At 43.4% G+C, this 24,612-nt stretch overlaps 2 protein-coding genes, 1 non-coding gene and 1 pseudogene across 4 annotated transcripts in view; 3 read left to right on the top strand and 1 right to left on the bottom strand.

Moving 5' to 3' along the window:
* Positions 1-1,917: 1,917 nt before the first annotated feature.
* On the top strand, positions 1,918-6,908 carry RPUSD2 (RNA pseudouridine synthase domain containing 2). Its single transcript, XM_070425101.1, has 3 exons — positions 1,918-2,544; positions 3,591-3,887; positions 5,241-6,908. The coding sequence occupies exons 1-3, from the start codon at positions 1,918-1,920 to the stop codon at positions 5,973-5,975; spliced, it is 1,659 nt and encodes a 552-aa protein (XP_070281202.1). The 3' UTR covers positions 5,976-6,908.
* Positions 5,988-13,357, top strand: LOC139004484 (apoptosis inhibitor 5 pseudogene; annotated as a pseudogene).
* A 3,964-nt stretch (positions 13,358-17,321) lies between these two features.
* Positions 17,322-17,403, bottom strand: TRNAS-GCU (transfer RNA serine (anticodon GCU)). Its single transcript has one exon. It is a non-coding gene; the product is annotated as a tRNA-Ser (tRNA).
* A 383-nt stretch (positions 17,404-17,786) lies between these two features.
* KNL1 (kinetochore scaffold 1) overlaps positions 17,787-24,612 on the top strand; it is a 75,149-nt gene continuing 68,323 nt past the window's right edge. The window contains exon 1 of one of the 2 annotated variants that reach the window (XM_070425088.1): positions 17,787-17,871. Coding sequence is in view for 1 of the 2 variants with exons in the window: in XM_070425080.1 (XP_070281181.1) it covers positions 19,009-19,014 (6 nt within the window). In the remaining variant the exon portion in view is untranslated. Of the gene's footprint in view, positions 17,872-18,944; positions 19,015-24,612 lie in introns of those variants that run through there. The other variant, XM_070425080.1, reaches the window with a different exon arrangement.

Genomic DNA, 24,612 nt, shown 5'->3' with positions numbered 1-24,612 from the left:
CATTTTAATTATGTTAATTCTACCAATAGATGATCATGGCCTATTCTTCCACTTGTTTGTATCTTCCTTCTATCTCTTTTTTCAGCGTTCTGTAATTTTCCCGAGTACTGGTCTTTTACCTCCTTGGTTAAGTTTATTCCTAAGTATCTTACTTTTTTTTTGTTACAATGGTAAATGGGATTGTTTTTTAAAATTTTCTTTCTGAGAGTTCATTATTGGTGAATGAAAATACCATTGATATCTGAGTGTTAATTTTGTATCCTGCTACACTGTTGAATTCATTTACTAAATCTAGTTTTTTGGTGGAATCTTTAGGACTTTCTATGTACAGTATCATGTCATCTGCGAATAATGACTGTTTTACATCCTCCTTTCCAATTTGGATGTCTTTTATTTTTTTCTTCTTGTCTGATTGCTATAGCTAGGACTTCCAATATTATGTTGAATAAAAGTGGTGAAACTCTGTCTTGTTTCTGTTCTTAGGGGAAATGGTTTTAGTTTTTGCCCAGTGAGTATGATTAAAATGACCTGCTAGAATGGCCATCAATATATCAACAAACAAGTGCTAGCAAGGATGTGGAGAAAAAGGAACCCTACTACATTTTTTTCAATGTTCTGCTGGTGGGAATGGAAAACAGGCTGAGTTTCCAAAAAAAAATAAAAAATGGAACTGCCATTTTACTCAGTGATCCCACTTTTAGGAATATATCTAAGAAGCCTGAAATACCAATCAGAAAGAAAATACCTACCCCTATTTCATAGCACCATTATTTACAATAGCTAAGATCTGGAAACAGCCTAAGTGCCCATCAATAGATGAGTGGATAAAAAAAGCTGTGGTTCACTTACCCAATGGAATACTATACAGCTGTAAAAAAGAGGGATTTCAGGTGGACCTCGAGAGAATTATGCTGAGTGAAATAAGCCAGTCGGAGTAAGACATATATTACAATGACCTCACTTATATGTGGAATCGAATGAATAAAACAAACTGACAAACAAAATACACATAGATCCAGAGACATGAAAGCATGCACCAGACCGATGAATCTCAGAGGGAAAGAGGTAGGGGGAGGAAGACATTAACTGCAGAACTTACATGCATATATGCATAGCTCATGGACACAGACAATAGTGGGGTGAAGGCCTGGGGAGGAGGTGGGAGTGGGGAGGAAGGGGTCAATGGGGGGAAACAGGGGACATGTATAATAGTTTCAGCAATAAAGATAAAGAAAAACAAAACTACTCCATGGTCTCTCGACTCACTTATGTCCTTTTTTCTGATTTCCTGCTCACCAAACAAACTTGGCTATTTACAGTAGCTAAGATATGGAAGCAACCTAAGTGTTTACCCATAGGTGAGTGGATAACGAAGATGTGGTATATAAATACAATAACACCACACTGCCACTGCAGCTGGCATTGCTGACTGGGAACTGGGCACAAGAACCTCCCCCCCTTGCGAGCCCCCGAACCAGATGCCTCCACTACCATCTTGTCAGACACGATGCTTGCTTCCTCTGCTGTGTGCCTCGGGTGCCAAAGGCTTTGCGTGCCCGATAGAGCCCAGAGGATACACCAATGTGCAAGATGCAAGGGACGCTGGGAAGAGCTCCATTCTTTAAAGCATACAACACAATGCTTAGATATTCCTAGCATATTCGGAATTCAGCGCTCCGTTTTGTTTTAAAGTCTGTTTGTTTCCACTATGTTCCTTTCAGGAGCTTTTCCATACTCAAGGAACTTTGAGTATATCTACATGAATTCAATGCTTTTGGTTGAGTCAGCCTCTCAACTCGCCACGCCATTCAACTCACTTCCTCCCTTCGCTGTCCCCGCCTCGCACTGGGCCTCGTTGATTGGCTGGTGCTGAGTGACGTCTTCAGATCGCGACCCAGCAGTGGCGCTCACGTGGTTATGAGACTGGGCGGCTGCAGGTGGCTCCGGGGTCTCGTGCCGCGGAGTTTGAGCCTCTCGTGCCGCAGCCTTGCCAGGATTTGGGGTGGCCGCGGAGGCCGGATGGCGGACATGCTCTCCACCGGGGCGGGGGCGGCGAGCGAGCTGAGGGCTCCGGCTCAGCTAAACGGAGACGCGGACGGCGACGCCAGGGACGAGCGACCCCCAGGGCGCCCGGAGCCGGCAGCCGCGGGAGTGGAGTTGGCCCCGGGGGTAGGGAAGCAGGTGGCGGGGAGCGAGGAGCAGGCCCCGGCTGCAGCGCCGGGCCCGGGCAAGCGCAAGAAGCGACGGTTCGCGCCCGGGGAGCGCGTCGTGCCGCCCCCGAAGAAGCGGCGGGCAGGGGTGAGCTTCGGCGATGAGCACTTTGCAGAGACCAGCTACTACTTCGAGGGCGGCCTGCGCAAAGTGCGGCCCTATTACTTTGACTTCCGAACCTACTGCAAAGGCCGCTGGGTGGGCCGCAGCTTGCTGCACGTCTTCAGTACCGAGTTCCGAGCCCAGCCTTTGGCCTACTACGAGGCCGCGGTCCGAGCGGGGCGCCTGCGCCTCAACGAGGAGCCGGTCCAAGACCTCAGCATCGTGCTCAAGGTGGAGTCCTGATGGGCTGGTCGGAAGGGGACCAGGAAAGGGGCAGGGATTTTTTTCCCCTGAGTTAGTGGCCATAGATACTGGAGTAAAATCGGGGTAATTCCGAGGCTTTCTGGTTTTCACTTGAAACAGTCTCAAAGCCCTCCCCTCCCACCCCATCGCCGCAAGTAGCCTCAGTGCTTCAGAAACACTTTTCTTGTTTCCAAAGCATAGAAGTTGGAATTCTTGTGCAGTCTGTGCCACTGGCACGAACATTGGTCACGTTCTATTTTGCATTGTGAATCTCTGTACAAATAGTACAGTAGAGGCTATCATTTATGTCTCCTTACTGGGTACAGAGTTAGGCATTTTGAGAACTTTAATAACATTTAATTTTATCGATCGCCTTGTGGGGTAGGTATTGCCACCTCATTTTACCTGCGAGGAAACTAAATTAAGGTAAACCTCACAGAGGTAAGGCAACAGTGTCACCTCCAAAGCCTGTGCTGTTATAACTACTGAAATTATTTATTATAGAGACTAAGATGATAGAATTGTGAACTGTGCGGGATAAAGACTAGAGCTGTCTAGCCCAGTGCTTTTGACCCTTCTTTAAAATTCCTTCACAGCTAAGAGGTACCAGACACCCCTGGCTCACCAGGCTGTGAGGGGAGACAAGGCGATCTCAACATTTGGGGAATGAGTGGCTTGAATCCTCTCTCCCATCCCAATTTTGAAAAGCAAGCGTCTGGTCTAGCTGTCACATTTTATAGATCAGGAAACTAAGGCTTAGTGAAGTTCAGTGAAATTACCACCCATAATCTCACCACGTGGAGATGGTACCATTAACCTTTTTGTGCCTTATCCTTCTAGTTCTTTTTCAGTGCCTGCTGTCTGTCTGTCTGCATTTTTACAAAATGAATATGCACTGTGCATACCGCTTTTTGTGTAAGGATATACTTTGACCATTCTTTCATGTCAATAAATAAGAGAGGAAGCTGTGTGTGAGGTTGACTGATTATAGGTTGCTAGTCCCTGGGTTGAACAATTGCCTATGTCATCGGCAGGACAATGACTTCTTGCGGAACACAGTGCACAGGCATGAGCCACCAGTCACGGCAGAGCCTATCCGCCTGCTGGCTGAGAGTGAAGACATGGTGGTTGTAGACAAGCCCTCTTCCATTCCTGTCCACCCCTGTGGCCGCTTCCGGCACAACACGGTCATCTTCATCCTGGGCAAGGAGCACCAACTTAAGGAGCTACACCCACTGCATCGGCTCGACCGCCTTACCTCGGGGGTCCTCATGTTTGCCAAGACAGCAGCTGTTTCAGAGAGGATACATGAGCAAGTTCGGGACCGGCAGGTGAGCCTGGCTTTTGTTTCACGCAGGTCACTTTCTGGGCTCACAAATGCTGTGTCAAAAGGGCAACACTGACTTCTATCTGAAGTGGGCCTTCGTATTTTTCTGGCCAGGCTTCCTACCTTCAGGGAGGTCAACACCTAAAGTACCCAAAACAGGTTATTATCTCTTATGTTTCAAGAGGTTTTTAGAGATGGCATACACTGCCTATCTTGGTAGTTAGCTCTTTTGAAGTTTTTTGGGGTTTTTTAAAATATATTTTATTGACTTTTTACAAAGAGGAAGGGAGAGGGATAGAGAGTTAGAAATATCAATGAGAGAGAAACATCAATCAGCTGCCTCCTGCACACCTCCCACTGGGAATGTGCCGCAACCAAGGTACATGCCCTTGACCGGAATCGAACCTGGGACCCTTCAGTCCACAGGGCGACACTCCTTCCACTGAGCCAAACCGGCCAGGGCAGTTCTTTTGAAGTTTTACAGTGCCAACAGGCTGAGCAAGGTTTTCAAGGTTTTGGGGAGAGCCTCGTTGGTGGAAAGATTGTGAATGATGCCCTAGCCGCTTTGGCTCAGTGGATAGAGCATCGGCCTGTGGACTGCAAGGTCCTGGGTTCGATTCCGGTCAAGGGCACATGCCCAGATTTCTGGCTCAAATCCCCAGTAGGGGACATGCAGGAGGCAGCCAATCAATGATTCTCCCTCATCATTGATGTTTCTATCTCTCTCTCCCTCTCCCTTCCCCTCTGAAATCAATAAAAATATTTTTTAAAAAAAGATTGTGAATGAAATTAGAAGAGGCTTGGGTAGAATAATTAAGTGGTACTGATTGTGGTCTTGAGACTTGTAATTCTGGATCTGATTATGATACATTTATTGAGTGCTTACTGTATATCAGACTAAGTACCAAGTACATTAGAGCACGGGCCACATGCAAATACAAATATTGTATTTGTTCCCATTTTGTTTTTTTACTTCAAAATAAGATATGTGCAGTGTGCATAGGAATTTGTTCATAGTTTTTTTTAAACTATAGTCCGGCCCTCCAACGGTCTGAGGGACAGTGAACGGGCCCCCTGTTTAAAAAGTTTGAGGACCCCTGCATTAGAGCCTAACTTACTGAATCCTTATAACAGCCCTTTGAGGTTAATGCTTTTCTAATCTTACTTTTTCTAGACAAGTTAATGGTATTTAAAGAGGCTAAGTAATGTACTCAAAATCTTGAAACTGGCAAATGGTGAAGGTGGGGTTTGCATCCTCTTCTGCCTGGCACTGTTGCATTCCTCACCACTTGCAGTGGGTCTGGGCTTCATGAGTTTAGGCTTTGTGCTGATTTTCTCCCTCTTCCCTCCTGTGTAGCTGGAAAAGGAGTATGTGTGCCGGGTGGAGGGGGAGTTCCCCTCCGAGGAAGTGACCTGCAAGGAACCCATCTTGGTAGTGTCTTACAAGGTAGGGGTGTGCCGCGTAGATACTCGGGGCAAACCCTGTGAGACAGTGTTCCAGAGACTGAGCTACAACGGCCACTCCAGTGTGGTGCGGTGTCGGCCGCTCACAGGTCGCACTCACCAGATCCGAGTCCACCTCCAGTTCCTGGGCCACCCCATCCTTAATGACCCCATCTACAACTCAGGGGCCTGGGGCCCCTCCCGGGGCCGAGGTGGCCACATTCCCAAGACAGATGAGGAACTGCTGCGGGACCTGGTTGCAGAACACCAAGCCAAACAGAGCCTGGACGTGCTAGATCTCTGTGAAGGTGATCTGTCCCCAGGACTCACAGACTCTACAGCTCCCTCCTCAGAGCTGGGCAAGGACCACCTAGAAGACTTGGCTGCATCTGCTCAAAAGATGGATGGAGTACTTGAGGCAGCCCCTCAGGATCTGGACAAAAAGGCCCTGGCACCAGGGAATGCAGCTGAAACAGATGTTGTGAATCAAGAAATAGACCCCCTCTGTGCAGAGTGCCGACTGGTGCGACAGGACCCCTTGCCCCAGGACCTTGTGATGTTTCTGCACGCCCTGCGCTATAAAGGGCCAGGTTTTGAGTACTTTTCACCCATGCCTACCTGGGCACAGGATGACTGGCAAGAGGACTGAGAGCTGTGGCCTATGGCGGGATTACTTCTTGGGTTGGAAGAAGCCATGGAGTAGGAACTGACCTCATTCAGCTGGTACTCAATGTTTCTATAAGGAGTAAAGTTGGGCACTTAAAGGAACTGCTTATACTTGCTACCTCCAGCTAGTTTGGGAACTTTTGGTTTGTAAATGTATACCTTTTGCTTATACCTTATACCTTGTGTGTCTGGTTTTCTTACTGCTTTTTTTCTTTATATATATTTTTATTGACTTCAAGGAGGAAGGGAAAGGGAGAGAGAGAGAGAGAGAGAGAGGGAGAGAAACATCAATGATGAGAGACTCATTGATTGGCTGCATCCTGCACGCCCACTACTGAGGATTGAGCCTGCAACCCAGGCATGTGCCCTTGACCAGAATCGAACCTGGGATCCTTCAGTCTGCAGGCCAATGCTCTATCCAATGAGCCAAACCAGCTAGGGCTTCTTCCTTTTTTTTAAGAGATAAGAAGGGGGAGAGAGAGAACCATCAATTTGTTGTTCTGCTTATTTATATATTCAGTGGTTGATTCTTGTATGTGCCCGGACGGGATCGAACCTGCAACCTTGGTGTATTGAGACACCAACTGAGCTACCAGGCCAGGGCCTTTTTTTTTCACATAACATACAATTAACCATAATTGTATACTATTTAGTGGCATTTAGCACATTCAGTGTTTGCAACCATTACCCTTTTCTAGTTCCAAAACATTTTCATCACCCAAAAGGAAACCCATACCCAATAAGCAGTCATTCCCCATTTCCCCTTCCTCCCAGCTACTGGTAACCATTAATTTGCTTTTTTCTCCCTGTTAATCCTCACCTGAGAATATTTTTCCCATTGATTTTTCAGAGAGATGGAAGGAGGGAGGGAGGGAGAGAGAGAGAGAGAGAGAAAAACACATGGATATGAGAGAGACACATTGATTGCCTTCCACATGCACCCTGACCAGGGTGGGCATTGAACCTGCTACCCAGGTACATGCCCTTAACCAGAATAGAACCTGTGACCCTTCGGTACATAGGCTGACATTCCAGCCACTGAGCTATACAGGCCAGGGTCCATTAATCTACTTTTTGTCTCGATGGATTTGCCTACTCTAGACACTTCATATAAATGGAATCATACGTGCCCTAACCGGTTTGGCTCAGGGGATAGAGTGTCGGCCTGCGGACTCAAGGGTCCCAGGTTCGATTCTGGTCAAGGGCATGTACCTTGGTTGCGGGCACATCCCCAGCAGGGGGTGTGCAAGAGGCAGCTGATGAATGTTTCTCTCTCATCGATGTTTCCCTTCTTCTCTGTAAAAAATCAATAAAATATATATTTTAAATGGAATCATACGCCTAGCCAGTGTGGCTTAGTGGTTGAGCATCAACCCATGAACCAGGAGGTCATGGTTCAATTCCTGGTCAGGGCACATGCCCAGGTTGCAGGCTTGATCCCCAGTGTGGGGCAGCTGATCAATGATTCTCATCATTGATGTTTTCTTTTCTCCCTTTCCCCTCCTCTCTGAAATTAATAAAAACATTTTTTTAAAATTATAAAATAATAAATGGGATCATATAATTAAAGATCTTTTGTGTATGTCTTGCTTAGCATAATGTTTTCAAGGTTCATCCCAATTTATAGTATGCATCTGTACCTCAATCCTTTTTACAGCTGAATAATATTCCATTGTATGAGCACACTACATGTCATCAGTTAATGGACATTTAGGTTATTTCCACCTTTTGGCTGTTGTGAGTAGTGCTGCTATGAACATTTGTGTACAAATTTTTGTTCGAATTTGTATTTTTAGTTCATTCTTTAGTATGTACCAAGGAGTAGAATTGCTGAGTATATGGTATTTCTATGTTTAACTTTTTGAGGAGTCATGAAACTTCTCCACAGTGGCTGAGCCATTTTACATTCCCGTCGACAACACAGGTTTCCAATTTCTCCACATCCTCACCAATTCTCATTTTCTGTTGTTTTAATTATAGTTAGCCTAGTGAAGTCTTATAATCTTGTTTCATTTGCATTTCCCTAGTGAAGTCTTAATCTTGTTTGATTTGCATTTCTCTATTGATTAATACTGTTTAGCATCTTTGCATGTGCTTGTTGGCCATTTATGTATCTTTGGAGAAATGTCTATTCAGGTTTTCTGCCCATTTGAAAAAATGTTTTTATTGATTTTAGAGAGAGAGGAAGAGAGAGGGAGAAAGAAAGATCAATGTGAGAGAGAAACATCAATTGACTTCCTCCTGCACACTCCCTTCCAGGGATTGAGCCTAAAACCCTGACATGTGCCCTGACCAGGAATCAAACCAGTGACCTCTTGGTATATGGGATGATGCTCAATCAACTGAGCCACATTGGCCAGGGCTCCTTTTTGCCCATTTTTTAAAAAAATATATTTTTATTGATTTCAGAGAAGAAGGGAGAGGGAGAGAGAGATAGAAACATCAGTGATGAGAGAGACTCATTGATTGGCTGCATCCTGCATGCCCACTACTGGGGATTGAAAGCCTGCAACCCAGGCATGTGCCCTTGACCAGAATTGAGCCCGGGACCCTTCAGTCTACAGGCTGACGCTCTATCCACAGCCAAACCAGCTAGGACTGCCCATTTTTGAATTAGGTTGTTTTCCCTTTTGTTGTTAAGTTATGAGTTCTTTATATATTTTAGAGATGAGACCATTATCAGAAGTATGATTTGCAAATATTTTCTTCCATTTTATAGGTTTTCTGAACATTTTATTGATAGCGTCCTTTCATTCACAAAAGTTTTAATTTCCTTTTTTTGTGATAACACTTCACATGAGATATACCCTTTTATGTGTACAGTACAGTATTGTTAACTATAAATACAAATGTTGAACAGCAGATCTCTAGAATGTAATCATCTTGCATAACTGAAAGTCTATACCTATTGAATAGCAATTCCCCACTTCCCCTGCTCCCAACCCCTGATATCATATTCTACTCTCTGCTTCTATGTGTTTGACTGTGTTAGATACCTAAAAAGAACATCTCGTTTTCCTTTACTCACTATTCATAGAATACTCTATATTTCAAACATGTGGGGGTTTCCCCACGCCCAGCAATTCTCTGAGACAGCTAGGTGACCTATAGTTTTAACTCAATACTGACACTGTCTACCTGGAGAGAGGGTCAGTCCCTACATTGCCAGTCTCAAGTTCAGCTTATCACCTGTGCTTCTGACCAACCATAAATTAGAGATTCTCGCAACCCTCTTCTCAGGTTCAGTCATTTACTAGAATGGCTCACAGAACTCAGGAAAATAGTTTATTTGCTAGCTTACTGATTTATTACAAAGGATATTAAAGGATACAAATCGATGGCCAGGTGAAGAGAGATATAGGATAAGGTCTGGAAGGGTCTTGAGCACGGGTGCTTCTGACCCCATATTGCTCAGGGTATGCCACCCCCTATATATGTGGATGCCTTCTTGTTCACCACCCTGAAAGTTCTCTGAACCTAGTCATTTGTATGTCTTATGTGGAGAAATATCTATTTAAATCCTTTGCCCACTTTTAAATCAGCTTATTTGGGTGTTTTGTTTGTTTTGCTATAGAGTTGACTTCCTTACATTTTTAAATATTAACCCCTTATCAGAAATACGGTTTGGACTTGGCAGGTGTGCTCAGTGGTTAGAGCGTTGGCCTGTGCACCAAAATGTCTTGGGTTCAATTCCAGTCAAGGGCACATATCTCTGTTGCAGGTTCCCTCCCTGGCCATGGCTTGGGGCATGTGTGGGAAGTAACCGATTGATGTGTCTCACATCGATGTTTTTCTCTCTCTCTCCCCCACCCCTCCCTCCCTCCTTACTCTCTAAAAATCAATGGAAGAAATATCCTTGGGTGAGGATTTAAAAATAAATAAATGAATATGCTTTAAAAATATTTGTATTGATTTTTAGAGAGAGAGAGAGAGAAAAGAAAAACATCGATGTGAGATTGATTGGCTGCTTCCTGCATCCTCCCTACCAGGGATCAAACCCACAACCTGGCATGTGCCCTGATCAGGAAATGAACTGGCAATCTTTTGGTGCACAGGATGACCACCAACCAATTGAGCCACACCAGCCAGGGTGGTGATGAGATTTTTTAAAGTTAATTTTTTATTGTGGTAAAAAATTTCATTCTAGCCATTTTTAAGTGTACAGTTCACATTGTTGTGAAACATCGCCAGCATTTTCTCCTCTTGCATGACTGAAATTTTACAACTCCCCTTTCCTCTCCTACCCCTAGGCCCTGGCAACCACCATTCTACTTTCTGTTTCTATGAATTTGACTACTTTGGATACCTCATATAAGTGGAATCATACACTTTAGTTTTTTGTGTTGGCTTATTTCACTTAGCATAGTGTCCTCAAGGTACATCCATGTTGTAACATGACAGGATTCCTTATTTATTAAGGCTGAATAATACTCCACTGTGTGTGTATATCACATCTTGTTTATCCCTTAATCCATTTATGGGCACAGGTTGCTTCCACCTCTTGGTTATTGTGAATAATGCTGCTGTTAACATGTTAAAAAAATACTTTTTAGCCCTAACCAGTTTGGCTCAGTGGATAGAGCGTCAGCTGGCGGACTGAAAGGTCCCAGGTTTGATTCTGGTCAAGGGCATGTACCTTGGTTGCTTGCAGGCACATCCCCAGTAGGAGGTGTGCAGGGGGCAGCTGATCGATGTTTCTCTCTCACCGATGTTTCTAACTCTATCCCTCTCCCTTCCTCTCTGTAAAAAAATCAATAAAATATATATTTTTAAAAATGAGTCCTAATTTAAGAAATAGGATTTCCCATACACCCTTTCCTTTAAAAAAAATTTTTTTTTTATTCATTTCAGAGAGGAAGGAAGAGGGAGAGAAAGAGAAAAACATCAATGATGAGAGAGAATCATTGTTCAGCTGCCTCCTGCACACCTCCAACTGGGGATTGAGCCCACAACCTGGGCATGTGGCCTGACTGGGAATCGAACCATGACCTCCTGGTTCATCGGTCAATGCCCAACCATTGAGCCACGCTGGCCAGGCCTGTGCAAATACCTCTTAAATATCCCACTTTAAATTCTTTTGGGTATATATCCAGAAATGGGTTGTTGAATCCTGTGATAGTTCTACTTGTAATTTTTCGAGGAAACTTCCATACTGTTTTCTATAGAAGCTGCATCATTTTACAATCCTAACAATGCACAAAGCTTCCAATTTCTCTACATCCTCACCAACATATTATTTTCTGGGGGTTTTTTTGTGTTTTTTTGTTTGTTTGTTTTTTATAGTAGGGATCTAATGGGTGTGAGGCAATATCTCATCATAATTTCAATTTGCATTTCTCTGGTGACTAGTGACATTGAATATCTTTTCATTTGCTTCTAGGCCATTTGTATATCTTAGAGAAATGTCTATTCAAGTCTTTGTGCATTTTTTAGTAGAGTTATTTGATTTTGTTGTTGTTAAATTCCATCCATGTTCTTTACATGTTCTGAATGTTAACCCTTACAGAAATATGATTTGTAAATATTTTCTCCCATCCTCATTCTTTTTGTTCTGTTGATTATGCCCTTTGATACACAAAGTTTTTAAGTTTGATGTAGTCCCATTTTCCTCTAGCAATGTTTTGTCATTTCCAGTGTATGTGTTATACCGCCTTTGTTAAATTTATTCCTAAATATTTTATTCTTTTTGATGCTATTTTAAATGGAATTGTTTTCTTAATTTTATATTTGGATTGTTCATTGCTAATGTATTGGATTACAACTGATTTTGTGTTGATTTTATATCCTGCAACTTTGCTGATTTATTAGCTTAATCATTTTTTATTTTTTTGTGCATTCTTAAAGTAGGTATGTGTATTTTTTCCCATGACTTCTGAGAATAGAGATAATATTACTTCTCCTCTAAACACTCTGTATACTCTCTTCTTTTCCTTTCATTTGAAGCTTGTTCATGTTTTCAAAAATGCAACATTTTTATCATCATTCAGTACATCAGAACAATTAGGAATTGCCTGGTAAAGTGACTGGCTGCAGCTGAAAGCTTAATAGTGCAGCTCATGGGCTCGCCAGAGGCAGTGATGGCACTGGTGAGGACTGCAACGACAAGGACCTGTTGACCATTCTGACCGTGGAAGAGGTTTACCAGGATTATGGCATCCTAGCCAATGGCACAGAGCATGTGGGCCGGGTGGCTCAGTTGGCTAGAGCATCACCCCATACACCAAAAGGTTGCAGGTTGATTCCAGGTCAGGGCACATACCTAGGTTTCAGGTTCGATCCCCCATCTGGGCATGTACTGGAGGCAACCAATTGATCTCTCTCTAAAATCAGTAAGCATGTCCTTGGGTAAGGATTGAGGGTGGGGGGATGGGGGAAGGAAACCTATCAAGTGATATTGGATGGTGTAAAAGGTGGTGCCAAGGAAAAAAGATTAGTAGCTCAATTTATATCAAACTTCTTTAAGCATTTTTCAGAGTTGGCTGCTTCTGCTATCAATGCACAGTCCTTTGTGAGAATGAAGATGTATCAATTTGCTGGCAAGCAGTTAAGAGCTTCCTCAATTTGCCACTAGAGAAAATCTTCCCCCAGTGGCAGATATTCTAATACGACTTTTGCAGATGACTGCAGAATTTAACTTAGTGAACATGCCTTGTTAACTTTATTTAAGATGGATGCAAAAGGAACTTTAGGTGGCTTATTCAGCCTAATTCTTCAAGGAGAGGACATTCTTAGAGTATGAGCAATCATAATCTTTACAAAATTTAAGACTTTACCAGATGGAGTCTTAACAAAGGAAGTAAAGGAACTTATACTAACTGAACCCAAAAAGGTCCTAGAAGATGTGACTCATGAAGAATTTGCCCTTTTCATGAAGATACTATCTGGGTTAAAAAGCTAATAAACAGTGAAAGGAATACAGCAATTTGTAGAGTTGGTAGCTGAACAGACTGACCTAGAACAGACCTTCAACCCAGCAGATCCCGACTGTATGGATCGGCTCTTACAGTGTGTTTGGCAGGCGGCACCCTCTTCTCTAAAAATGTGCATTCTACAAGGTTTGTGCCTTCTGTGAGCAGGTTCACCCTGACCTCAGGTCCTTGACTACCCCAGTGGAAAGTCTCGATATACAGTTGGGAGTCATTGACACTGTTGATGGAGACAATTTCATTTTGTGGTGACATGGAAAGGTTAGAAACAAATCTAAGGAAACCGATAAATTATTGGAATATATGCCTCCCTCCAGAAGAAGCAGAAAACGAGGAGAATCCTGGCAATGAAGAACCCAAGCTGCAATTCAGTTATGCGGGATATTTGTTGTACAGCTTCCACAAGTTGGGCTGAAAAATTCCAGATTTATTTTTTTAAATATGTTTTTACTGATTTTTTTTAGAGAGGAAGGGAGAGGGAGATAGAAACATCAGTGACGAGAGAGAATCATGGATTGGCTGCCTCCTGCACAGCCCCTACTGGGGATTAAGTCTGCAACCCGGGCATATGCCCTGATCAGAAATCGAATGGTGACCTCCTGGTTCATCAGTCGAAGCTCAACCATTGAGCCACACTGGCTGGGCAGCTGATCTAGAATTGACAAAATTTGGCTCAGTGGATAGAGCGTCGGCCTGCGGACTGAAGGGTCCCAGGTTTGATTCCGGTCAAGGGCATGTACATTGGTTGCGGGCACATCCCCAGTGGGAGGTGTGCAGGAGGCGGCTGATTGATGTTTCTAACTCTCTATCTCTCTTCCTTCCTCTCTGTGAAATATTAATAAAATATATATTTAAAAAAAAAACAAGTCAAAACATTCAGATAACAATCTTTGAGAAAGGCAGAGGGGGGAAAAGTACTCAAGAGTCAAGGATTTTATTTAGTCCAAAGAGATATATGAAAAACTTACTTCATAGTATCACAATCAAAAAAGGAATTATTGCTTCTGTTTCTAACTCAATGGAATCATTAGATTATGCCCCCAGGTCTTGCCTTCATCCATTAACTTCACCCTATGGGGTTGGGTTTAAGCCAGTTTTACTTCATTCTGGAGATTTCAAATGAAAAAAATTACTATGACATTTAAAATGTAGGGCATTGCTCCTCCTCAGAATGATGAGAAGGAAAGGTGTAATTGGTTGTTGCTTGTTAACTATCCATAGCTATCTCAGCAAACAAAGCATGGATATCAAAAGTGTTATTCCCCTTTTCCCCTAGCCCAGTGGTCGGCAAACTGCGGCTCGAGAGCCATATGCAGCTCTTTGGCCCCTTGAATGTGGCTCTTCCACAAAATACCACGTGCGGGCACACACGTACAGTGAGATTGAAACTTTGTGGCCCATGCGCAGAAGTCAGTAATTTGTGGAAGAGCCACACTCAAGGGGCCAAAGAGCCGCATGTGGCTTGCGAGCCGCAGTTTGCCGACCACTGCCCTAGCCTATTGGCGTTTATTCACTTTGTCTTTCTTTAGCAAGGTTACTACAAACTAGATTTCAGTTTTTGCTCTATTGGTCTTCAATATAAAAAAAAAATCATTTCATTTTTAGCTCAGTAGACATTCCCAGAAGCTGTTATAGCAAGGTGGATGTTTTTACATGATAGCATGCTGCTCAGGGAATGAATTGAGCAAAGAAAAATGTTTCGGGTTGGTCTTGCAGACTCAAAGCAGAAAGCCTGGATTCATTCTTGAACCTCTCCAGGCCTTGTCATGGCTGTTTTCCCAGAGCTGGTTCTCCAGTGGGACCACACTTACTAATGGTAAGAAACAGACTGAACTCACTTCTGTCATTGCCTGCCTCTCAGAATCAATCTTTGCAAGTCTTGCAGCCTGGAGTCTGGGTTTTTCTTGCAAGAATTAAATAAAACTGTAGACAAACAAACAAACACATAAAAATCATTGATTTCAATTATTTCTTCAGAGCTATGTCATATAGGGCTTCTGACACCCTAAGGGCCTGCCCAGCTGCAGACCATCATCAACTAAATGCTGGACAGTTCTTATCAGAGCTCCTCATTCTCCAAACATAATGTGTCTTCTTCCTGAAACTGGACTGGGATAATGAAGGACTATTCCCGGGCACTGAAGTGTTTGTTAAGAGAGCTGCAGTACTTGGTAATGCATTTGAATGCAATGTTTTTTTCTCCAGTGGCCTTCCAGAGGTTGAGGGGTCCTGCAATGGTTCAGGATAGGACTTGGGGAGAAGAACCCTGGTGTTGATGGAGAGTGGTTTCCTTGAGCTGCGGTTTGTTGACAAATTTGGGAGAGTAATGGAGATCTTTCCAAACCTAGCAGCCATTCCTTTAGAACTACGTATCTTGTGCAAGCCTTGTGGTAGCTGCTGTCCAGTAGATGGCGCCTCTAACTTTCATATTCCCTTAGTTTATAATAAATTGCTTTTTCCATTACTAATTCAAGTATTCCCCCCACACTCCCCGGGGGCTTTGAAATAATCTAGCATGTTGTTGATTCTTTTGATTCTCTTAGAAAAAGGTAAAAATGGTTCTCATAGATGAATAGACCATAAATGCAAAAAAAATGGACTGTTGGAGCAAGTCTTAACTGCAATTTATATGAAAGACACCACAAATGAACTACATAAAAACACGTACAGAAATGAGGTATAGAAAAGTAAGTTTTCCAAAATTTCTTTCTTTCCTTCTCTCCCTCTCTCTCCTCTTTCTTTTTTTACCTCTAGACACTTCCAGTGCTTTGTCTTTTCAGAACTTCCACAGCTGAAGATATTCCTTTGAGAAGAGAATCCACTTACTTTTTATTTGTAGAGACTCAGCACATTGATAGGCCTATCAATTTTCTATAGGAAGTTATCACTGCAAGAACCAGGCAAAACTCAGAAAAATGATGCCGTTTTTAGAGGCTGCAGCACTAATAATCAATTTAAATACTGTCTGGCAAGTGCTGGGGGAAACCCAGGGACTACTGGAGCATCTAGAAGGGGACCAAAGGTCCTGAAGCAAGAGAGAACACATGGGCTAGTTGAAAGGAAATCTGAGGAAGCTTTAGGTTGCAGGACTAGGGGAGGCTTGATGATGAAGGAGGAGCAGGAGCCAGCCAGGCAGGGGTAGATGGGAAAGAGGTATTGGTGAGTGGGTGCCTGCTCCAGAGAGAAGTAAGGACAGCATCTGCAAAGGTCAGAGAGAGAGAGAGAGAGAGGCCTATTTCAGGGAAAGGTTAAGATCAGTGTCTATCTCTTATTTACACATTCATTGATTCTTGTGTGCCCTGACGGGACTGAACCTGTAAACTTGGTGTAGGGCAGCTATTCTCAACCTGTGGGTCGAGACCCCTTTGGGGGTCGAATGACCCTCTCACAGGGGTCGCCTAAGACCATCGGAAAACACATATTGAATATATAATTACATGTTGTTTTTGTGATTAATCGCTATGCTTTAATTATGTTCAATTTGTAACAATGAAAATACATCCTGCATATCAGATACTTACATTACGATTAATAACAGTAGCAAAATTACAGTTATGAAGTAGCAACGAAAATAATGTTATGGTTGGGGGTCACCACAACATGAGGAACTGTATTAAAGGGTCGCGGCATTAGGAAGGTTGAGAACCACTGGTGTAGGGGGAGGGCGCTCTAACCACCTGGCAACCTGGCCAGGGAAGTACTTGCAGAATTTGAGCAGCTTTATTGAGAGCTGCATCTCCCCCGCCCAGCTGGTGTCGCTCAGTGGTTGAGCACGGATCTATGAACCATGAAGTCACCGTTAGATTTCCCCTCAGCGCACATGCCTGGGGTGGGGGCTTGATCCCCAGTAGCGGGTGTGCAGGAGGCACCCGATCAATGATTCTCTCTCATCATTGATGTTTCTACCTTTCTCCCTCTCCCTTCCTCTCTGACATCAATGAAAATGTATTTAAGAAAAAAACAAACTGCATGTCCTGTGTCAAAACCAAGAATATGCTTATCTAAAGCAACGGGCAATTGCTATTTTGTTTGATTTGCTTTAGCAGCTGCATCCTGTGTCAGGCGCTCCTGCACCAAAATGCGAATTGCCGTAAGCATTACCAGGCAATCATTATGATTTTGAGTCTTAAGGTTAGCTAAAACCATTACGCCAGCCTTAAAATCTGGGTTATTTACATCCAGATTGATGAACGGCTCCGCATTTTTAGCTGCATTGTCGGTATTCCTTCCCTTTTCTTCACCTGTGAATTCAGAACGCTCCAAAAGCTGTCTTTTAAATATCTCAAACCTGAGATTAGTGGTGCTAAAGTAAATGGACTAGTAAACTCACAACTGGAATCTATTCAACTATTTTATTTCCGCAAATAAATACGTCTATTCAAATCTGAGGCAAAAATTACTTCCGACGAGGATGGGATTCGAACCCACGCGTGCAGAGCACAATGGATTAGCAGTCCATCGCCTTAACCACTCGGCCACCTCGTCCCAGAAGCCTACCTCTTCCTGGTAGCTATAGGGAGTAATACCAGGGGCTGTGACGCAATATTATGATGGCCGCCATTTTGTACGGAAGCAAAGCGCGGATCTTTTTTATACCAAGTAATCAGAAGAAGATGGCTGCTCCCACGATATGGGAGGTCTGCAATGAGGGAAACAACAACAACAAAACTGGTAGACAACGAGAAACCCCGAAGGAGATAAAATCGGCGTGCAGGCTGGAAAGGAAGCTGGGTTAAAGGAGCCTTCGGAAGGGGGCTGCCCCGGCGCCTAAGGGGCGGAGCCGACGCATAGAGCGGCTTTGCGCTTGCGCAGCATCTGGGCGGTTAGATTTGAATGCGGACCGGAGGCTGCCCGGCTCTGCGCGCAGACGCCGAGGCCCTGGAGAGCTGCTCCCTGAGGACCACGGACCCCCGACAGGTCTGAGGAGAATTTGTCAAGCGGGAGGCTCGGCAGGTAAGGAGAACGGGCTTTCGTTCCGGGCTCCCGGCGGGGACGGCGGGGGGCAGTTGGGATTGTCTGAGGGCCCTGAAAGTCCGGGGCGGGAGGCCGGGGACGCGTCCTCAGCCCGGCGGCCCCGAAAGCGCCGGGCCCGCTCCTGCTGCCGCCGCCCTCCCCCCGAGCAGCTCCCGCCCACCCCGGGGTCCCCGGCGCCGCCGCGGCCTGCGGTCCGCGCTCCCCGGCCCGTCCTCGCACCCGCCGCTCTTCCCTGCGGAGCTCCCGCGGTTCGTGTTTCCGACCCCGTCTGTTCTTGGCTGTAAATGAGGTGACAGCAGCGAGTGATTTCACACTCTCGGCCTGTCGTGGTTTATTTACAGTGTTTGGGGTGCTACCGACACCGAACAGACTCGCCGTTTCCGGCAGATAAAATAACAGCAAATAAGCCGGTATTAGTCCTCCAAAAATAAGCTTTTACAAACCTTCCTCTGTCCATTATGAGCTCAGAGTGAAAGCCCCTTTTTCTTGCTAGTTTAAGAAAAAAAAATCTTTGAAAATTGCCCATAAGTTCACAGACATGTCAGAGAAGACTCAGCAGAATTTGCGCTCTAGATCAGTGGTTCTCAACCTTCCTCATGCCGCGACCCTTTAATACAGTTCCTCATGTTGTGGTGACCCCCAATTTCATTGTTACAAATTAAACATCATTAAAGCATAGTGATTAATCACAAAAACAATGTGTAATTATATATGTGTTTTCCGATGGTCTTAGGCGACCCCTGTGAAAGGGTCGTTCGACCCCCAAAGGGGTCGCGACCCACAGGTTGAGAACCGCTGCTCTAGATACTAAGATTGAAGCTTTCATTTCAATTGAAGTAGATCAATCGAATTCCTCAGATTATGTATCGGGTGTCATATTGCCTTAGGCTAGGGCGGGGAGCAGCTGGTTCAGAGTCCCCAATCAGAAAGAGCCCACAGTCCAGAAAGGGAACAGGGTGCACAAATGATTAGGGTACCAGCCAGGTAAAGGACCATAGGGCGAGTCACAGTTGTGTGGGGCACAGAGGAGGGCCTGATTGATACCTCTGACTGTGGAAACGAAAGGAGGCGTCCGGGAGAAAGCGGCATCTGAGCTGTAACTTGGAGGAATGACATATGGAGGTAAATGTACCCTAAGGTTTTTCTAATTGAAGGTCAAGTTCAAAGCAGTGTAATTCTTCGTGGCTGTGTGATGGCTGGGAATGTCTACAAGATGTCAAAGAGATGAGAACAGTAAAAATGTTTGGCCTGGTAGTACTGATGGTGTTTTTGATGATAAGTAAGAGACTGACTGTATTAGCCACTCTGGATACTGGTGGGACAGCTGTCCAATAGAAGGCTCGGTGATGATGGTAATGTTTTACATCTGCACTGTTCAGCTCGGCACCCTTCAGTCACATTCGACTATTGAGCACCTGGAATGTGGCCCCTGTGACTGAAGGAGGGAATTTTAAATTTTATTTTCATTAACTTAAGTTTAAATAGCTACTGTGTCGGACAGCAATGGGCGGGAGCCTGTCACTGGTCACCATGGAACACATTAACTCTTGTTATTGCTAGTGTAAGTACAGGAGTGGACAGGGAGCCAGAAAGTAAATATTTCAGGCTTTGCAGACTACATGGTCGCTGGCATGGTCTCTGTCACATATTCTTTTTTATTTGTTGTGTTTTGTTTTCTACAACCCATTCAAAATGTAAAAAAAACAACGAACACACACACACACACCACTTTGAAGGCCTCATTTGGCCCAGTAGCTTTGTTTGCAGACCTCTGGGTTATTTAGACTAGTAGTTCCTAAATTTTCAGCCAAAGGAAATACTTATGGGTTCCATTTGTTAAATAGTTAGGTCCAGACAACTTAAAGAGTTGCTATTAAGTTGAAACAAATGTATTTCCTAACTACATAGTAGCCTTTTAAAATTAATAATATGCATAAATTAAAGGAAAATATATTTTAATTTTATTCTTTTAAAAAATATATATTTTTATTGATTTTTTACAGAGAGGAAGGGAGAGGGATAGAGAGTTAGAAACATCGATGAAAGAGAAACATCGATCAGCTGCCTCCTGCACACCCCCTACGGGGGATGTGCCCACAACCAAGGTACATACCCTTGACCGGAATCGGGACCCTTCAGTCTGCAGGCCGACGCTCTATCTGCTGAGCCAAACCAGTTAGGGCTTAATTTTATTAATAATCACAATTATTTACTAACTAGAGGCCCGATGCACAAAATTCGTGCAAGGAGCTTGGCCCCCACCACCACGATGGCCTCGGGCCTCTGCCATTTCTGCCTGGCCCCCACCTGCTGCCCCCCACCCGCTGCCCTCTGTGGCTTGGTCTGGAAGGACGTCTGGTCTAATTAGCATATTACACTTTTATTATTATAGATTGGATATGTGTGCCTGTTGAGCACTGCACAACTTCTCAAATCTTGGAGTTAGATCGGCCACTGCCTCCCTCATTTCCTGTACTACGTTGATTAAAAGAACTGCTTTATATCACAGCATCTGCCAAAGACCCAGCTTTGCAATAATACAGGGTGTCCCCAAAACATGTATACACACTTTAACAGCTGATAGCTCAATTAATGTTTCTTTTCAGCCAGACTAAGCTTTGAACAAAGGAAGTTCATCCTAAAATGCTACTGGAAGTCTAAAAACGCAGTTGAAGTACAAACACTGCCTTTATAATTCCCAGGGTGTTGCCCCCCAAAATTTATTCACACTTTAACAGCTGATTACACTTTAACACTTAATTTTCAGTCCTTTTCAGATTTAACTGATTTGAAATAAAGGGTGAAGTTAGACCAAGCTTTGAACAACAACAAAAAATTTATCCACTAGACTTTTTATGGGGATACTGGCAACATTCGACGAATTGAGGACACATAAATACTCAACAAAATGATTTTTGATGTTTGTGATTCCATTGCTTCAAGTTCTCAGCAGTGCCTGGACCAGAATGGTCATCAGTTTAAAAACAGCCATTGACAAAAAAAAAAAAAAAAAATTCATTTATGTAGATTCTTTTAAATTTTTTTTTTAAATATATTTTATTGCCGAAACCGGTTTGGCTCAGTGGATAGAGCGTCGGCCTGCGGACTGAAAGGTCCCAGGTTCGAGTCCGGTCAAGGGCATGTACCTGGGTTGCGGGCACATCCCCAGTGGGAGACGTGCAGGAGGCAGCTGGTCGATGTTTCTCTCTCATCGATGTTTCTAGCTCTCTATCTTTCTCCCTTCCTCGCTGTAAAAAATCAATAAAATATATTAAAAAAATAAATAAATAAAATATATTTTATTGATTTTTTACAGAGAGGAAGGGAGAGAGATAGAGAGTTAGAAACATCGATGAGAGAGAAACATCGATCAGCTGCCTCCTACACATCTTCTACTGGGGATGTGCCCGCAACCCAGGTACATGCCCTTGACCGGAATCGAACCTGGGACCCTTCAGTCCGCAGGCCGACGCTCTATCCACTGAGCCAAACCGGTTTCGGCAAGATTCTTTTAAATTTTGAAAATGAACTGTATGTTAATAAATTCTGACTTTATAATCATTCAAAGTGTGTATACATTTTTGGGGGACATCCTATATGTTATCAAAACTAATGTAATACGAATAGGTACTATTTTGAGCTAGTAGTTCATGCGGTGCCTGACATGTTGGGAACTGCCATTTCTCACAAACTTTAAAATATCTCAGGACACCTCTGTGAGTATACAGTAGTACCCCAGGTGTAACCGTGACCTTCTGGTTCATAGGTCGACGCTCAGCCACTGAGCCAAGCTGGCCAGGCCATAACAGAATTTTATAAATGAGGCTTAACATGGGAATCTAGGGTCTCCTATTTCTGTTGAAGTTGGAACTTATAGTTATGTGATAAATAGAATAATTTTAAAAGGAGACTTAAATAATTTTTTAATCTCTCCACATAAGTGCCAGCTAGTTTGTAGATTAGACAGGAATGATGCTCAGTGCTAATTTTAAACAGTGAAGATGTTTAGGTGATTCTGATTAGATAGTATTTAATATCATTATTTGTGAATTTGAATATGTTACTGAATTTTAAAATATTCTCAAAAAGAGAAAAAATATGCAAGTGAGTGATCATAAAGTAACTTTTAAGAATTATTTCTTAATTACTCATTCAGCAAATTGGTACTATGCTGGACTCTGAACTTAAGAGACACTGGCCCTATTCTCAATAGTTTACTGTTGCCCTAACCAGTTTGTCTCAGTGGATAGAGCATCAGCCTGCGGACTCAAGGGTCCCAGGTTCGATTCCGGTCAAGGGCATGTACCTTGGTTGTGGGCACATCCCCAGTGGGAGATGTGCAGGAGGCAGCTGATTGATGTTTCTCTCTCATCGATGTTTCTAACTCTCTATCCCTCTCCCTTCCTCTCTGTAAAAAACCGATAAAATATATTTAAAAAAATAGTTTACTGTTGGGGCAAGGGTAGTTTGGGGAGATAACAGGAATAAATTAATTTACATAACAGACTTAAATTACAGTGTGGTAATATTACAAAGGAGACATATGCAGTGCTACAAAGCGTGCTTTTCTTGGCTTTCTTGACAAAGGAGAATATAAATTTAATGACTCAGGAAAGAGCTTTGTGTGTGCAAGAATAGAAATGCTAGTGTGGCCAGCATGGTGAATAAGGAAGACAGTGATATGAGAGACAGTATGAAGTCTGAGGGACAGATAGGGATCAGGTATTGTAGAGCTTTGGTAGGTCCTGGTGAAGTTTATCTCAGTATGATGGGAAGCCATTGAAGAGTTTTAAGTAGGGGAAGATAACTGTCTAATAAGTGGGAAAAGGATGAGCGGGGGTGGGGGGTGGGGGTGGGGATGGGGAGGATAAGGGTGAAAACAGGGATACCAGTGAGGTGGATATTGCAGTATTGTACACGAGTGATAATGGTAGCTTGAACTACGGTGGTAGTACTAACAATAGAAGTGAATGGGTTTGGAATATATATTGGAAATAGAACTATTAAGACTTGATGATGGATAAGAAGTGGAAATAGCTGTCATACTTGTTTGATCTTTCTCTCTTTTCTCTTTTATTGGTCTTAGAGAGAGGATGGGAGAAAGGAGGGGGGAGAGAGAGAGATCCTTCAATCTAGGTATCTACTAGTAGGTATGTGCCCTGACTGGAATCAAACCCTCCACCTTTCAGCGTACCAGTCAATGCTCCAATCAACTCAGCCACACCTGCTAGGGCACCCTTGTTTGGTCTCAAAGGGAAAGTTTTCAAAGTTTCACTATTAAATTGATGTTTGCTATTGTTTTTAAAATAGATATTGTTTAGTAGATTAACAGATTTACTTTCTATTCCTAGTTTGCTAAGTTTTTCTTTTGTCTTAAACATGAAAGGATGTTTAAAGTTCATCAAACATTTTTTTATTGGTTAAGATGATCATATGATTTTTTCATTTTAATCTGTTAGTATGATCAATTATAAAATTAATTTTCTAATGTTAAATCAGTTTTGCATTTCTGGAATAAAACCAACATGACCATGATATATATCCTTTTTACAAATTGCTAGCTCCTTTTTGCTATTTATTTAGGATTTTTATATTAATGTAGTGTAATCTTTTCTTTTCATTTTTTTAAATATATTTTTTAATTGATTTTTTACAGAGAGGAAGGGAGAGAGATAGAGAGTTAGAAACATCGATGAGAGAGAAACATCGATCAGCTGCCTCCTGTACATCTCCCACTGGGGATGTGCCCGCAACCCAGGTACATGCCCTTGACCGGAATCGAACCCGGGACCCTTGAGTCCGCAGGCCGACACTCTATCCATTGAACCAAACCGGTTTCGGCTTTTCTTTTTTATTTTAATATATTTTATTTATTTATTTATTTATTTATTTATTTTTTTTTTTACAGAGAGGAAGGGAGAGGGATAGAGAAGTTAGAAACATCGATGAGAGAGAAACATCAGCCAGCTGCCTCCTGCACACCCCCTACTGGGGATGTGCCTGCAACCAAGGTACATGCCTTTGACCGTATTCGAACCTGGGACCCTTGAGTCCCCAGGCTGACGCTCTGTCCACTGAGCCAAACCAGTTAGGGCAATCTTTTCTTTTAAAAAAAAATTTTTTTTATTGATTTCAGAGAGGAAGAGAGAGATAGAAACATCAATGATGAGAGAGAATCACTTATCTGCTACCTCCTGCATGCCCCACACCAGGGATCAAGCCCGCAACCCAGGCATCAATGTGCCCTGACCGGAATCAAACCTGAACCTCTTGGTTCATAGGTTGACACTCCACCACTGAGCCATACTGGCTGGGCAACTTTTCTTGTATTGTATTTATCTGTGTATGGTGGAGTAGGGTGGATGCTTGTGTATGTTAGATGGAGGTGGTTGCAAGGAAAGAGCTTTGTTTTTAAATTTTTTTAAAAAAATATTTCATTGATTTTTTACAGAGAGGAAGGGAGAGGGACAGAGAGTTAGAAACATTGATGAGAGAGAAACATTGATCAGCTGCCTCCTGCACACCCCCTACTGGGGACGCGCCCGCAACCAAGGCACATGCCCTTGACCGGAATTGAACCCAGGACCCTTGAGTCCGCAGGCTGGAGCTCCATCCACCGAGCCAAACCGGTCAGGGCAGAAAGAGCTTTTTTAAAATACAAAATAGTTAGCTTAAAGTAGTGAAAGTGGTTGCTTTGGGGAAATGAGGAAATTGAAGATG

Source organism: Myotis yumanensis, unplaced genomic scaffold, assembly GCF_028538775.1.
Source record: "Myotis yumanensis isolate MYYU_CA2020_CCGP unplaced genomic scaffold, mMyoYum1.0.hap1 SCAF_1, whole genome shotgun sequence".
NCBI classification, from domain to species: domain Eukaryota; kingdom Metazoa; phylum Chordata; class Mammalia; order Chiroptera; family Vespertilionidae; genus Myotis; species Myotis yumanensis.
This window is presented reverse-complemented; position numbering and strand designations above follow the sequence as displayed.